At 38.5% G+C, this 16942-nt stretch overlaps 1 protein-coding gene across 1 annotated transcript in view; it reads left to right on the forward strand.

Annotated features, from left to right (window-relative positions):
• INAVA (innate immunity activator) overlaps positions 1–16942 on the forward strand; it is a 44116-nt gene that overhangs the window by 14486 nt on the left and 12688 nt on the right. The window contains exons 2-4 of the mRNA XM_070939686.1: positions 10104–10226; positions 12506–12630; positions 13891–14010. Coding sequence (XP_070795787.1) covers positions 10166–10226; positions 12506–12630; positions 13891–14010 — 306 coding nt within the window. The 5' untranslated portion in view covers positions 10104–10165. The remainder of the gene's footprint in view (positions 1–10103; positions 10227–12505; positions 12631–13890; positions 14011–16942) is intronic.

Genomic DNA, 16942 nt, shown 5'->3' on the forward strand with positions numbered 1-16942 from the left:
TACAAAGTCAGCTTATATATATTAGTTGTCCCACTGTATTATGTTTCTGAGCATAACATGTATTCTATTGAAAACAGCATTAGGAAAAACAGCCTTCACATTGATTGGATTACAGAACTATAGGAATAGTCTGGTAGTATTTTCATGCTAATGAAGTCTCTTGCTGATCATCAGAGAAAGTGCTCAAAGCGTGTTTCTCTGGCAGTAAGTTACAAAGGCAGAAAATATATTTTCATGCGTGTGGACTTAGAGGTGACTGCAGTGGGTTATTTCAGCTTTCCCTGCTTATCCAGGACTAGGGGATTCCTTGCTAACTTTTGCAAGAGATGTTTAATAAAGTCCCTCCCTTCTGGTGTTATGTGTCAGCTTGTCCTTTTGTGCCTGGAAGGATTTGGCACCACTGATTATCTTGAGCTGAAAAGGTATTGCTCACCTGCCCTGCTTCTCTGACTCAAGTCAAAACAAGTAACACAGTTTCTTTGGCACAACCAGAGTGAGGCAGTGCTGGGAAGAGAGAAGGAAGGGACTGGAAACGTGAACAAAAACTGCATGCAGTTGCAGTAACTTGGATATTAGGAACAAACCTCCCCGATCTTCCTCTCAGTAGCAAGTATTTGGAAGCAAAGCTCACTAAAGGTAAGACTGCTGGCAGGACAGCAAGACAGCTGGTAACTGAGAGCACATATTAGAAAATAGCATTTTGATTTTGTTTAATATATGACTTTCCAGGTTTTTTTAAAATCTTCAAATGATAAGTGGAAATCCATTGAAACCTGTTAATTGTGATGATGAGTCAATATTTGGGTTTTAAATGTAAAAGAACAGGAACTCTGTTTAAATCAATTATAGAAGTCTTCTTTATATGGATATTTTAATATAGTATTGAGATTCTACGGGGAAATTAGCAGCAATTAAAGAAAAGTCTTCATACAGAAAAGTCTTCATATGTAAGCTTCACAAGTCTTTTTGCTCTGGTCAGTGACAGCTTCAACAGCCGTGTTCTTGTATTTAATTGTGTAAGTTACTTGTAATTTTTTACACAGCTTACTTTTTCTTGGCGAATCTGTAACAAATAACGTGGACTCTAGATCCAGAAAGGTATTCTGTAGTTCCTTCAATTCATTTTCAGCGTCTGGAGGACAGAACACAAAGAGAAGGCTATGAGATAGACAAACATCTCAATGGAAGCAAGAGAGAAAAAGGAAAATTCAAAATTGCTTTTTGTAGTTAATGCAAATATCTCGGGTTTTTGGATCAGAGGGAACATTCTAGGCAGAATTGCTTGGATGTAGCAAGATGAACAAGAATCTTTGCCTTTATACAGCCAGCCACAGTGATTAAGAAGTATATTGGGAATTGAGTCTGCATTGCTGAGTGGCAAACAAAGGTCAGGGACCTCTGATGACCTTATCAATAGGACATTGACATAGCACAGGTATTGGAATTGATAAGTCTGTACTGTTTCATCATGCAGCTTCTGACTAGCTAGCTTTCCTCATCATAGACTTGGGCTGCGTTATCTAAGTTCTGTAATGATGTTTGGCACCTGCATATGGCTAACTCAGCAACCTCCATATTTTTTTAAGCTAATTTGTGACTTCTGCCAGTGAAGAAATAAAGTCTCCCTGTTCCTTGGTAATGTTTTACTGGTGCTTTCTGATTCCTCTATACTGGCTTACTAGCTGTGGCTGCATCCAGTCCCCAGGCTGTGACAGACTGGTTCCTAAGTCTGTCTTTAAAACAAATTTGTAGGTAGGTCAGAATTGTTATTTAGCATTAATCAAATGTTTGTCTTAGTAGATATTATATATTATAGTTTTCATAAGTATGTTATAAATTATAGTTTCAGATGCTCTATTATTCTCACTTTATCCTTTAAATTTGTTCCAACTGTTGACCCACCATAGCCTAATACTTTTCCAATGGTATGGTGTTTCACATCTTTCTGATTACTTTATTATTTTCACTTTATTTTCAATCATGATTAGTTTTCCTTTTCTCTGATGCATCGTCAGTGCTTGCATTGGATTTACCCCTTGGAGGCATGGTTACCAGGGTAAATAAGAGAAAAATGTAAGCCAAATATGAAGTTGCATACTCAATGCTGTGTTAATGACAGTATGTTCTGACTTAATCTGGCAAAAATCCTTCCTCCAGCCGAAGAACCACTGACACTGTGCAGTGTTTTCATGAGCATCACAAAGTAGTGTGTGTTTGTCGTTATAAGCCATCGTATTTAACTCAAATGCTTGATAGGGTAGGCTTTATGACAATCTGTTCAAAAATACAAGCTGCCCATAAGTCAGATGTTCTTATCCTAGGGATTGCCTGTACCACGTTAGTGCCATATCATGCAGTGAGACCTGACCGGTCACCCTGCATTATAGAACAGGGCAAGTTGGAAATAGGGTTTTACTTTAATTATGGGAGTTGTAATTGTGGAACTTGAAGGATGGGTACTCTGCCTTCAAAGGAAGAAAGGGGAATCAGCAAGACATCATTAAGATAATAGGAGGGTTTATCCAGCTACAGGGAGGGACCTTGTTGCTATCACCATCCATTTGGTTTCCATAGCAAAAAATGTGACCACCCGATCCTAGTTCAAAAGCAGTGCAAACTATATTTGTTAGGGCATGAATTTCCACAGGTAATTTCAGAAAGATTTGTGCATTGCCCTGGTTATATCAAAGTTTATATTCTCCCAGCCAAATACACTTTTTCGTCCTACATATGCGTCCTATTAATACTATTACTCTATGTTAAACATAGAATACCATGGGAAGTTATTTGTTGGGAGAACATAACATTGAAGGAGCTTCCAGGGTATACACCCTTTTTTTCATGAAGCAGAAACAGATGACCAAGCTTCACAGGGTGTGAGAGAGCTGGGAGGCTGCTGGGGGAAATCTGGGATAATAATTGCAAGATTTTAATCTCTTAATTGTTCAATTAGTCAATTAAAGTAGGACAGTTAATTAAAAAAATAATTCAACCAGTAGGCAGCCCTGTTTTGACTTTGGTGGTTAGCTGACAAAAGAAAGGAGCTCACTCAGCACACTCTTTTTTTAGAACTGCTTGGAGGGGGTGTTCAAATATCCATTGAGTTTGGTGGGGTAAGAGTGGGGCACTGAGTCACAGTCTGGGATCTGGTGCCCAGAGGACACTTCCAGATGATTATTTAATTATTGTGCAATAAATATGCAGTTGCTAATCTGGTGGGGGAGTAGGGAAGGGAAGAGATGAGGAAGAGACGGGCACATTTTTTGAAACAGGATTCTTACCCCACCCACCTCCCAGAAATATTGTTTTTTGGGCATAGTAGCAGGTGGGCCATCTGTTTGAACTTGTATTTAGAGATTTTTTTCCCACCTAGTATTTCTATTTCTGTGTTCTATTGGCCAGTTTTGTGATGTTCTCAAAGTCACTTCCACATTATGATTACAGATTATTTTATATGTATTTTGTTTATTTTCTCAAAAAAACTTGTCTAAAATTTTTACGTAGAATTTCTCCCTACTGTCCAGTCTAGATATCTTGCACTGTTAAATTTCTGTTCTGTTTGCCACCACAAGTTCTTTTGCTTAGTTTTAGGTTATACTTTGTTCTCCTTCAACCCTGAAATACATGGATGGTGAACAGGCTGCCTCCTTGAAACTACTCCAAGCTTTTCCTCACAAGACTGTGCTTAAATTTTGGAGGGAAATACAGTATTTTAGCTCCCCATTAGCTCCCCTTCTCAGGTGAGCTAATTTTTCTCCTTAGTAGTTGAACAGAACACTTCTATAACCTTTCAATAGGTAACTGATCTGAATGACTCTTCAGATAAGGTTGATGCTATCAACCTGGAATTTATGCATTTAGTAAATTTATATGGCTGCTCAACTCACATACAGGACTCAGGGTGGTTTATGGCATTAAAAATCCACAATCTAATTTTTTGTTTAATCCTGATTTGTTTGCCTGTTTGTTTACATATTTTCTGCAGTGTTGAGCCTGAAAACTCCCGAGTGTATATGAATCAGTCAGTCAGAGAACTGTATGGCTAGAGACACAACCTGAAGCAAGATTTGGCTTCGTCAGTCTTGAGGGCTAGAAATATAAAGTGAAGATAGTTTTTAATGCAGTTTGGTTTCCATCTATGTACAGGAAATTTGGCTCCATTTCTTGGTTATTAATTAGGTGTTTTTGCACAGTCATAGCCCACGAAAGTGCAGAAATACAATGCAGGGATTTAAAGGCTGATTCAGACAACCACTAACTGTTAACTAATTGGCTGAAATTTTGGCATGCACTAAATCAGTTGGATGCATGTACAGTATATATGAGTGGGAGGGCATGCTTCATGGGATTATGTACATAATTCTGATATTCATATCCATATTCTGTTTGCCTAAGAATACTGTAAGTGAAGGTAATAATTCTTACTATACTATTTATGGTTGCATATGAAAGCTGGCATTAGAACTTTAATAGCCTTCCCCCTATTTTTTAAAAAGTATTTCAAAGGGGTATCAGTTTAAGTAGAAAAGTAGTGTGAAAGGAGGTATTTATTTCTTTTCCTCCCCATCATTTCTCTACTCCAGATCAGCCTTCCTAAATAGCCCCCTATGAAGGCTGGCCCCTATAAATATAATGTGGAAATCCTTGGAGGAGATCCACTTCAGAAAATTGGGGACAGAGAAAAATTTAAGCATTGCTTCCCACTATTTTGTTTTCACTATCTGTATCTCAACTAGCTTTAAAAATAAATAAATAATCAGAGTGCATTGGAATTGGGCAGCTAAATAAATTCAAATAAACAGAATAAAATCATCACAATCTTTCAGACCTCTAATAGATGCATTGATATGTATGGGCTGGTTTCATACAACATCCAAATATGATTAACCCATTTGTAAATTTGTGTAGTACTTTGAGGTACTAAAATTGCTGTGCAAATGCAGCCATGAAGACTTTCACTAATTTGATTATGCTATGTTACTCCAGCTGTTGTATTTGCAGTATTGGTAATGTTTTGATATCTATCTATGAAACATATCTTTTTTAATTTATCATCTCAATGAGCACTGAATCCTAGCTATTTATGAAAGTTTGAGAATATAGTTAAGGCTAATGGATGGATTATAACTCTCTATGCTCAGAAGTTAAATAAAAACTGGGCTCTCTGTCCAGGGAAGCTAGTAATTCTATGTAGAAAGCTTTTATCTTATTCTGATTGGCTACCTGTAGCAAATTTCCTTTTCACTAACAAATGGGCAGCGTGATTTGAAGTAATCGAGAAATACTTTATTTGTTTCTTGCAGAACACCTTTTGACCATCACGTAGGTAAACTGGGAGGAGGTTGCTCTTTGTTTACAGCCTTGTAGAAACAGGGTTAAAAATGAAAGTTGAATCTATCTCAGAATTCCAACAAGATTTGTTAAAATTGACTTAAGTACTTATCATACAGCACATATTCCCCACCTCTTCCGTAATCATGAGAGATGATTATACAATTAGACCAAAGCCAATCAGCAGGGAATAGATTGCACGAAATACAGGAGGAGAACTAAAAATAGACTGAAGGTAAGGAATATTTGAGTAAGAGTGGGGCAATGAGGCAGGGCAAGAGTGGGGCAGGAGAGCAAGGAAGGATGGTGGTAGAAATGTATTTAACATAAGCTTCATAGTATCTCTGCTTAATTTTGTAATCAAACCGAATAACTTCCCTAAGGACTTTGTGAAATCCTAGTTGTTTAATGTTTTAAATCAGGCAGATTTTGCTGTTTTGTATATAGTGTCTGTATATATGTTTTAACATGAACATTATCAGGGAGAAATAATCCAAGTATGGCTACAACTTTTGTAAATAAATGGCAAACAATATAGGCACACAGAAATAAAAGAAGTAGATTGGGTTTAGTACAGTTCCTAGGGTTGTATTTATTTGAAGTCTTTGTTTGATTACATATTTAGAAGATTAGAGTGGGCTGGTTGACTTTTTTTGGCCAGGATGGATGCTCTGACCATCTTCTGTTATTAGGTTATTTTCATTGATCTACCAAAATTGCATCTATATCTTAATGTAGAGACAGGTTTTGTTTCTCTACCTGTGGCTTCAGGTTGCAATTCCTTGAAGGTGGAAAAACACAGCTTTCTCAACCAGAAAGTAAAATTCATCATCCAATAGCAGCCTTTGAGGGTCTATTGCAATTTGTGGTTTTGATTAGCAAGCCCAGCTAATTATTAAAATTTTCAATTAATTAAGTTAGCAATGTTTAGCTTTTTTTCTTTCTTTCCTGCCACACAGGGCAAAGTGTGTATCTTTTATATCTATTGCCAAGCAACAGTTTTAGAGAAGGGGAGAGTGGCAAGTGGTAGATAGAAACCATTCTTCTTCCTCTGGTATGGTGAAGTAGCCTAGCTCTGCCTTGCACTGTTTTGAAAAAGGCTATTTTAAAACTGCAGTTTGAATGGGAAGATTTATATTGTTATGTTTGGGCATTGGGTTCTACTTTTGTTTTTATTTTAAATTATTGAAAGCTTGTAGCTGTATGGCACAAGTATATCTTAGAGCTAAAAAGTACACATGCACCCATTTCTTAGCTTCATAATCAAATTGAAAAATATGCCTTCATCTCGTTTAATATCTTTACCTAAAAAGCTAAAATTGGCTCTAGATTCAGTCTTTTCTAAAATGCTTCTTAGTTTTATTACACTTCAAAATGTGCTGTATGTGCCTTGAAGGCACAGAATGACATGGCTTGTTCATCCCATCCCAGAAAATGTACTGAGATTGTTCCTCTCCTGTTGACCTTGCAATTTATGTTGCCTCTTAATATCTGACCCACATTTTGTCCATCATTCAAGTTTGCCTTCCATCCACTATATTTGGTAGAATGTCTCTTTTGCTTTTAAAAAAGCCCTGGTTTAGTTTTTGGCATCCCCAGAAAGGCCAAAAATCTGGAGAGTCGTTGCTAGCACATTAAAATCTCTCTTCAACTTGGGCTTCCTCCAAAACTGTAGATCTCCATGTCCAGAATTCCCAGATATCATATTTATCACTGAGAAATTTACAGTTACAACTTTTAGAGGGTGCCCAAACTGGGATAGAGAAGTTTGCATTATTAATAATATTGTCCAATTGGGATAAAGGTCTGATATAAGGGATTTTCTTACATATCTAGTTCTTGCAATATGGAATTTTCTGAAAAACCAAAAATACCCTTTTTACTAAGTAGGGCTGTGGGTCTGGGTTTCATATTTGAAAACTGGAAAGACAGACATGGGATATCCTATAGTTTTGAAGGAGACATTGATACTTAAACTTGTATATTTTCTCATTGGGAAGAGGTTCCAAAGCTACAATGGCTTTTGCCATGGGCTTGCTAATTTGTAAGATAGATATCAGGTGAAAGGGCAAACTGGAGTTTTACATCCTACAGCAGATAGGACAAAACTGAACTACTAGTAGATGGATTGTGGGCTGGCAATTTGGAAACAACCGAGACATTTTTACTTGTGACAAGTTATCAGATCCAGGAAGCCAGCACTCTTGAAAGTACCATTCATTGAGCCGTTCTTTTATTTACTGACCATAAAAGCAGGAACATTATGAGTTTGTACTTTAATTTCCTGGCTGGAGAGTTAACTCTTACTCATATAAAAGTTATTAGCGTCTGATCCAAAACAGAAAGCCTGATATATGTTATAATTGTGGGAATTATATTGTTCTGAGGGAAGTGTACAGCACTATGACTGTGTGGTTACCTATTTCAATTTATGAATGGGATTGTTTGTTATGAGAGGCAGAGGAACAGGCTCCTACCCACACAGCCTCCTATGCCAGTTCGGAGTGGCGTGAGCAATAATCTGTACAGGTCTAAGCAACATCACCTTAGGTCATACAGCTCAGTAACAGCTGTGAACCTTGTCCGTCCACCTCCTGTTATTTTTTTCCCCCCCAGGAGACTGGCAGTCCTGTGATAAGCTCCAGACAGAAACTCAGAGTGACTTTCAGATTGACTCACCCAGTAGGGGTGGGGAAGTGCTGTGCAAACAAGTGTAGTTGCAAAGAGGAAGACTTGGAGTCACCCTGGCTGCTGGGAAAGCAATAAAAAGTGATCCCTACTATATAATGCTCCAGTTTTGAATGGCCCATCTGGGCATCTGTGATGAGGTCTCATGGTCACTTCTTCCAATGCTGGAGTTTGTTTGCTTAGCACTTCCTGCCAACCTTATGGCGTAGCTTCTATAGATTTACTTTTTGCTGGGGGGAGGGGGGAAGCAGCAGTGAAACGATTGGGCACATGGTGTCATCAAAAATTAGAGATAACATGTAAGGGAGATAGAATTCTTTCTCTCCAGCAAGTTCCACCCCCCCCCCCTTTCCTTCCCTCCCTGCCTCTCTCCCTCTCTTTGTCTATCTCTCTCTTCCCCTCTCATTGTCTTTTCCTCCCAATTTTCTCCAGACTGGAAATGTGTTTTCTGGTTTGGTTTAGTTACTAACAATGAGTGGAACTTAATGGCCTGGAGACTTGGGTTATATATCAGCGTGTCCTGATTTGATTCTCACTCTGTTCTGAACTAACTTAGAGGCACTTCTCCTTCCTACAGTTTTTGGATAATAATACTGAATTATTGTATGTACAGTATCACTATAAAATGCTAAATTATTACTGTTAATTCTAGTTAAGGTTCTATGCAATCTTAGTGACAAGGTAATTTAAATTTGTATTCCATGTGAATTGGAATATTTAAATTTACATCTGAAATTATCCCTTTTCATATTCTTCATTAAATACTGCATGTTTAACAGGTTTACAGAAAGCAACTTCTGTTAAGACTGTAGCCCTCCAGATGTTTTTAAATATTTTATTTATTTTTTTATTTTATTTCAAATTTATATACCGCACCTTCTCCCGAGGGACTCAGGGCGGTGTATTGTAAAAACATACAATACAAACATTAAAAACAATTAAAAGAATATATATTAATTTGGCCCAGTTTAAAAAGACAAACCAATTAAAATATTTAAAAATATGTTAAACTGCTAGCAGCCTCATTCATTGTAATAAGTTCTAATGGCCTGTTGGAGTTGAAGTTCAGTAATAATTAGAGGTCCAAAAGCCTTTTTATTTTGTTTTGTTGTGAGGTTATGTGCTAGATCAGGCACTGAGACACAATTCACAAGGCAACATACAACATTCATGCAAAAAGAATCTATATAGTTCATGTTTAGGTTTCTAATGAAAACCAAGGAAGTCCAATTGCCTTTTGGAGATGCACCTATGAGACATCCACAACCTGGATGATTGAGAATCTCCATAGACATTGTCACAGTCAAATGATTTCTCCTGACTGAATAGAAAATTTGGAAGGTGGGAATAGAATAGAATAACAGTTGGAGGGGTCCTTAGAGGTCTTCTAGTCCAACCCCCTGCTCAGGCAGGAAACCCTATACCATGTCAGACAAATTGTTGTCCAGTCTCTTCTTAAAAATCTCCAGTGTTGGAGCATTTACAATTTCTGGAGGCAAGTCGTTCCACTGATTAATTGTTCTAACTGTCAGGAAGCAGGAATGAAATGTGAGACTTGGGCTGTAGTATGCTGAAGCTGACTCATATTGGTTTATGAGAGTCAATTGTTGATTTTTTGGGAAACTTTGTGAGCCAGTTGAAGGCAGAGTTTAGCCCTGACGCCTAGTGTGCAATGAGCTGTTGGCGTCTAGTGGTACAGTATGGCAGCGGCAATGGAGCTAGATGTTAAATATTTATCTATTGGTCTTGGCTATGTCGGTCTGGTCCACATTGGAGCCCTAAGTAGAATCTTTGCAAGATATAGGCAGTGGTGGGATTCAGCTGGTTCGCACCACTTCGGGAGAACTGGTTGTTAACTTTCTGAGCAGTTTGGCAAACTGGTTGTTGGAAGAAACCATTAGGGCAGAGAATCGGTTGTTAAATTACTTGAATCACACCACTGGATATAGGCCTTTACATAACCAAGTTCTGACAGCAGGTTCTGCAGTCAGTGGAAGGCCCCCATCCAGCCCTTTTAGCATTGTTCTTGCTTACTTTGTGTTTGTATCAAGCATACCTCAGTCGTGCCTTTTTTGTATTAGCAGAAGACGTTACAGCATTTTCCAGGCGTGATCATACTGTCTCTCTCCACATCCTGAGTTTGACCATGAAGAGTAAGAATAAAGATGAGACCAGCGATACAGACAGTGGCATCATAATCCAGTCCGGTAAGTGACTAATGGGGAAGTTTCTTCTGGGAAAAATGCAGACATCTCTTGGATGCTTTCTTGTGTCAACAAGTTTAAGCAACAATATATACTCCGCTGGGGTCTTTCTTCGGTGGCTTAGGCTTGACTGTATTGCTGTTGCTAACAGTCATTTGCTGCAATTGACACAAAATACAGCTGTACACAGAATCCCACACCTTGTTAGTCATGGCTGGCTCAACAGTCAGAGTTTATCAGTGTGGCTTTATCTCAGATGGGTTATGATGTTGCGCAAGATTTAGTCTTTACATTGAAGTGACGAAGGGCAATCTTGCAAAATAGGAATTGATCTTGGACAGGAACTAGAGCCAGGAGCTGGTGACAACAACAGTTGTATCAGATTTGAGGAATGATAGGGCAGGGTGGAGTCTTCTCTTTGGCCTGATGCTTGCCACTCATCTTGCAGTAAAACATATTACCCATTGCAAAGCTTTTTAGTTGCCCTGAAATACAGGCTGTTATATTGAAGAATTAATCCTTTCTTTTTCTGAGTAAGCAGACTCTTGAGAAGCTATTTCATTAGAAACCTAAGCATGGAATATGTGACATTCTTTTTGCATGACTGTTGTCTGATGCCTTGTATGTCTTTAGTTATTTCTAAACTTTAAAAATTGTTGAATTGCTAAAAAGCGCTGTGCCACATACTTTTGTAGCAAAATAATAATAATAATAATCTAGCCACAAATCAGCTAAGGTAATGCATATACAGTTAAATGCTTCCTTGTATAGGAAAGTGGTACATGTCCAGTGCTGTGTGCTGATTCATAATTTATTTTAATCACAGTTTATTGAATAAATTACAGGAGCTGAGTGTACATATTTCACTAAGTCAAAACAAAGCAGGCTATTTTACAACCTGGCAAGATTCATAAACCCAGCCTTTGATGTGACTCTGGTTTAGAACCTTTCTTCATACAGGCAAGAATAAGTGTAAGTGTCAGATTCAGGTTAATGTCATCTTCTGACTGCAGAACTGTGTTACTTGGATCCCTGACAATAAGAATTTAGAGAGAGAGAGAGAGTCAGGCCCACTGATTCTTCTTTTTCTCAGGATGGTTGGTTACTCTCGCAAATTACCATAGCATCCTTAATATCCCAAGGAAATGCTAAGAAAGAGCTGATGTGGATTATTCCAATGATGATGTAGTCTAATTGCCAACAAGACATGTTCTGTTGTGGTCTGGTCAGGGTGCAAACCTGGATTATCTTTTTAGCCTCTTGGATAAAAGCAGCATTAAGAAGTACAAGCATAATGAAAAAGTATTTTCTTTACTCTGGAAACTCTTGGGACTACAAAAAGCTCAGTTGTGGCACACCTAGCTGGATTTCTTAGTTTGGAAAGAAAGAAAAGCTAGTTCCATGGGCACTTTGAAAATTGATTTTGAAGTAAATAAATTAGGGAATTCATCATCCAGTCTCTGCTTCCTCAGCAAATTCCTTTGGGTCCCAGGAGTTTATCACCCTATACAGTTCGCACATCTGAATAAGGACTGCTCTTTCTTCAGTGCCACCAAATTTAGAGCCTGCTGACAGAATCTTGCCCTGCCCTACATTATGAATCATGTATATGGAACTGATTGTCAGTGCCCTGTTGGATTCAAACCTGTATGGGCTGATATCATATGCTTGAAAGGAGTCATAAAGCTGACCAAGCACCTCTGATCCCATAGGAAGAAATCTTGTGTAGAATCCTCTTAAGTGTGTTTATTAGCAAAGAAAAATAAAGGTATTTATTGATCTGCCCATGGACTGGGAAAGAAATGCCAGGCATTGATTTTTTAAAGCCCTGATATATATATATATATATATATAGGGCTTTAAAAAATCAATGCCTGGCATTTCTTTCCCAGTCCATGGGCAGATCAATAAATACCTTTATTTTTCTTTGCTAATAACATCTTAGGGACATTGGCCTTAGGCCTTGTCTTTATCTTTTCTGTAACAAATTAGACCTGCCTATTGTCTATGAAGTGGAGCTACTCAGTCCTTGCTGTTGGACACATTCCATGCCTCATCCAATGAGCTTCAGAAGAGCTCTTTTGAAGTTAAACACAGTTTTGTGATAACAGTATTATTGGTCTTTGAAGATTCCTTTACAATCCTTGCCTGTGCTCAAAGAAGCTGCCAAAGGCCATCTCTGTCTGACTGATCAAATATTAACAAAATCTACCCCATCAAGTTTTCTTTTCTCTATTGGCTGACAAATCAATCTGTACTTTTTAAAAAAATTATTCTTTCAGGTCCTGATAGCCCCATGGCTGCAATGAAGGATTTGACACAAGCCATGAGGAAGCAGCAAAAGGCCCTTGAGGAACGCCTGGAAGCCTGTTTACAGGAACTACGAAGATTGTGTTTGCGCGAAGCAGTAAGGAGCCGAGAGAATTGTAGAATTGTTAACCTTATTAGGGTTTTGTAAAGCTGCATTCCTACAGGGAAAAATGCATGTCTGGAAGGATTGGGATTCCACTGTCCAAGGAAATGAGAAGGGCTTTCTATAGAGATCAAGTGATACCTAGGCTAAGTGTGAGGATATTGAAAGTGTAAAATGGATCTCACGAACACTTGGTCTGTGATAGAAAAAGCTCATGCATCATTTAAGAAATAGCTTGGTAAAGCAAGTCAGGTCTTTTAATTAAAACTACAATTAAGAGACTCCCTTCAAGTTCCTTAATAAACCTGATGAAGTTTTTTCCCCCTTTGCCATAGAGTGCAGCATTTAGTTGATATGTGAATATAGGGCAATTTCTACCAAATAAAATCAGACCCATCAAGCCATTGTTCTCTTCTATAACAATGTATAAGTACAACTACAAAAAAGTTACTAGGTTAATATTAAACTTGTCTCCAATTGGTTCCCTATTGGGAGTCTCCTACTGAATATTCTATTGTCTCTAGAATCAAGTTGTTCCCTTGGATCCATTCATCGACTGTCTTCCTGTTTCTCTTTGACTGATCACCAACTTATAAAAAGCCTCTTAAAAATAATCAGTTTAGAAATTAGCTTGCAATGAATTCAATCCTGGATATTTTCCTTAGCATCAATTTTTGGTCATTCTCTCTGCCTGAAATTAACTGAAGGCTATTTAGAAAATAAGAAAAAAGCCAAAAGCTAACTGCACACTAAGCCCATTAAAATTAATGTGAACTTATTTGTCTCCTTTTATTGATGTGTGTGTGTGTGTGTGTGTGTGTGTGTGTGTGTGTGTGTTGTGCATTTGTAGTGAAGCTCATTTTCAGGCCCGGGACTAAATGTAAATTCAAAAAAGTTAAAAAAAATATACTTGGTGCTGTGCTAAATAAATAGATTAGATATTGCCTGTGCCCCTTTGGCAATCAGCTCCAGCAGCAATCTCGGTTAAATTGCTACTTCAGGCAGCAGAGCAAATAGCATCCCATTTCCTGGTCAAGGTATGCAATGCCTAAGGCCTATTCAATTATTATGGCAGCAGAAGCAGAAAAAAAATCACATAAATATCTCCCCTCCTATCTGGCAGGAGAAATATATTAATAAATCAATTAATAACAAATATGCTGCTCTTTCATGATACTCAGTTCAGCTGCTTTACATTGCCTAACATTAATATCTCCTTGACTTACACTGCTTCTACATTTCTTTTTTTGGCAGGAATTGACAGGAATGCTGTCTTCTGAGTATCCCCTGAAGCCAGGAGAGAAACCCCCGAAGGTCCGCCGTCGAATTGGTGCTGCTTTCAAATTGGACCAAAAGGCTATTCTTTCAGGAGCAGTAAGGCATCTTGCTCACAATTGGGGGGGGGGGGGGTTTAGAGAATGTGGATGAGCACAGACATTTGAGTTATCCAGGAGGTTCTACTTCCCCCCACCTCCAAGGAGGGAAGCAAAAACAATTAAATTGCAGTTCAGTCATGGACACAGTTTGATTAGGAAAGAGGTTCTGGGAATCCCCGTTTGATATTCTGACCTCCAAAGCAGGATTACCAGATCAGCATCTAATTTTGCTTGCTCCAGTAGTTAATAGCAGTAGTCTTGGGAACTTCTGCTGCTAAGGCTTTTTGGAACAGGGTTGGAAGAAGAGCAGCTTTGCAATGCTGGTGATCTTGGCTGAGTACAAATCTGGCATCTCTATTATCTTAACCTGCTCAGTAAGGACTCCTTGTTCTCTCTTAATCTTTATAAGGCCATCTCAGCAAAGATTGGGCCAGTGTTCTGAAACGTAAACATTTATATAGGTTCAGCCATAAAGCCACAGAACATTCTTCGAGAAGCACTGAGGCTGAGAAAAGATATTTCTTCCTCCTGGTTAGCTGGTTTATACACCTTGATCATTTTATACCTGTTGTTTTTTTCATAGAGTTAGATGCTTCAGGCAGTGGTGGGATTCAAATAATTTAAAAACCAGTTCTCTTTCCTAATGACCAGCTGGGTATGCATGGCTAGGTGGTCATGTGACCATGTGGGCATGGCCAACTCAACATCACTCATGTCGATGGGCGATTCGCCTTAGCTGTTACAATGTCATAAGGGTTAACCAGAGAGGCAGTTTCTGTAAGCAGGGCAATAAAGATTAGGCTAGAAACAACACCAGAAAGGGCTTTAATTATGAAACTATCCAGCCTTGCTACACAAAATGCTGCTGGGTATCTTTCATTTGGAATCTGAAGTTATTCCTGTCTTTTTTACTTCCCTGCTCCTTTTACTGGAGCAGGAAACTTGGAAATGCTATATATTGGCTTTTGACTGGCAGTGTTGGGATCCTTCTACTCTGAAGCCAGTGGTGGGATTCAGCCAGTTCGCACCTATTCGGGAGAACCGGTTGTTAACTTTCTAAGCAGTTCGGAGAACTGGTTGTTAAAAGAAATCTTATTTTGTTTTTTTTCCACTTTACAGGGCTAATCCTGTAAGGAAGGCAGGAAGGAAACATTCTAGTAGCGTACACACACACACACACACACACACACACACACACACACACACACCCCAGGAAATTGACCTTTATAGAAGCATGGTTTGTTTTATACATAAAGCTCAGTCTCCCTTTGAAATCTGGTTCAGCTAATCCAGAAAACCATTTTCTCTCTAGATCTTTACAAGTTGGAGATTCCCAGTTAAAGAAAAAGCGTCTGAAAGTGATTTTCAGTAGGAAGTGAAGGTAGATAAATCATCCCAAAGGGACATGGAAGCCTCGGGTTTCCTTCCAATCAGAGGTGTGAGATGCAGCGTTTCTTTTGCAAATAGTCTCTCTCCTGCCTGTGTCCTGTTCTCAGTTTTACTAATCTCATAGTAAGGGCGGCATGTGGTGTGCTGTTTGTTCTCTCATTTGCCTCAATGGGAGGCAAAGAGTTTGGTGCTAAATAAACGTGCTCTTTTGGAAGCCCATTGCTTCTCTTTGTCTCACGCACACAGGCTTATAGGCATGTTTATGTACATTCACACACTATTCTAATCTTGGGAAGGTTTTGTTTTTCCCCTTAACCTCCAAGCTCACTGAAATATTGCTTACTACTTTGTGTTTCCTCCTCAACTATTAGGAACCTGTTGTACTGGAAACAAAAGATATCTGCTTAGTCTGTAGATAGTTTTTTCTCATCCGGTTTGCTAGGTTCAGCAGGCAGCTGGGAATTTTGCCTTAGACATCAGTCCAGTAGAATATACAAAAGAGCACACCCTTTTAACTGCAGATTACTTAAATCCAAAATAATCACCACCTAAATCTTTAAATTGGATTAGCATCCCTACACTGCGTATAAGCATGCCTTGAAAGAACTGAAAAACATTCTTTGTGATTGCTGTTTAATTATTCTAGCTGCAAATGTGACAGAAGAATTATATTTAGTGAGGGAAGTACTGGTGCCTTGTGCAATATTATCTTGGCCCATCTTTTCCCATAACTCTAGAAACATAATATACATCTTTGCTTGTATTTTATGCTAAGCATGACCTTGCCCTGCTTGTTTCTCCTTGTTTATTGAATGTTCAATATACATAAAAAAGAACTATTAGGAAAATGGATTTGAGACATAGTATATTTTGCACACTAAGTCTCAGCATAATTATATGAATCATGAAAAACTTTCAAGGGCAATAAGTCCTGAGGCCATAGTTGGACCATGAAAGGAGATGTTATTTCCAGAAGAATTAACTTATCTGCAGCCTAAATCCAATTAACTACCTTTCTTTATGCACTCCTATGCCTTCATTTTGTTGTCTCCATCAATCTGTAGCTTTTCTCATACTAGAATGCTCACTATATATGTACGTATACACATGTATGTGTATGCTCTTATGTGCACACAGTCATACGGTATGTGCAAGGGAACTCTGGAATCTCTTCTACAACTGAGGATAGGGAAGATGCTGTTTTTCAACAGACCGTATTTGCCTAGCAGATCCAACAGGGATATAAGTGGCAGTTCTTTTATTAGTTTGTGAGCCATTTGGATTGGTATTACTTATGTTCCACAGATTTGTATGACACGTTGTCTGGAACATCAGTCATTCACTGAGCAAATCAAACAAACAATCCTTTTGTGCCAGATACTTTTTTTTTTTTTTGGTGGAACAATACACTATGCTCAGGGATGAAATCCAGCAGGTTCTGACAGGTTCTGGAGAAGCGGGTAGCGGAAATTTTGAGTAGTTTGGAGAACTGGCAACTACCACCTCTGGCTGGTCCCAGAGTGGGGTAGGAATGGGGATTT

The sequence above is a fragment of the Pituophis catenifer genome, unplaced genomic scaffold (genome assembly GCF_029215685.1).
Source record: "Pituophis catenifer annectens isolate HBS135680 unplaced genomic scaffold, rPitCat1.0.hap2 SCAF_3, whole genome shotgun sequence".
NCBI lineage: Eukaryota > Metazoa > Chordata > Lepidosauria > Squamata > Colubridae > Pituophis > Pituophis catenifer.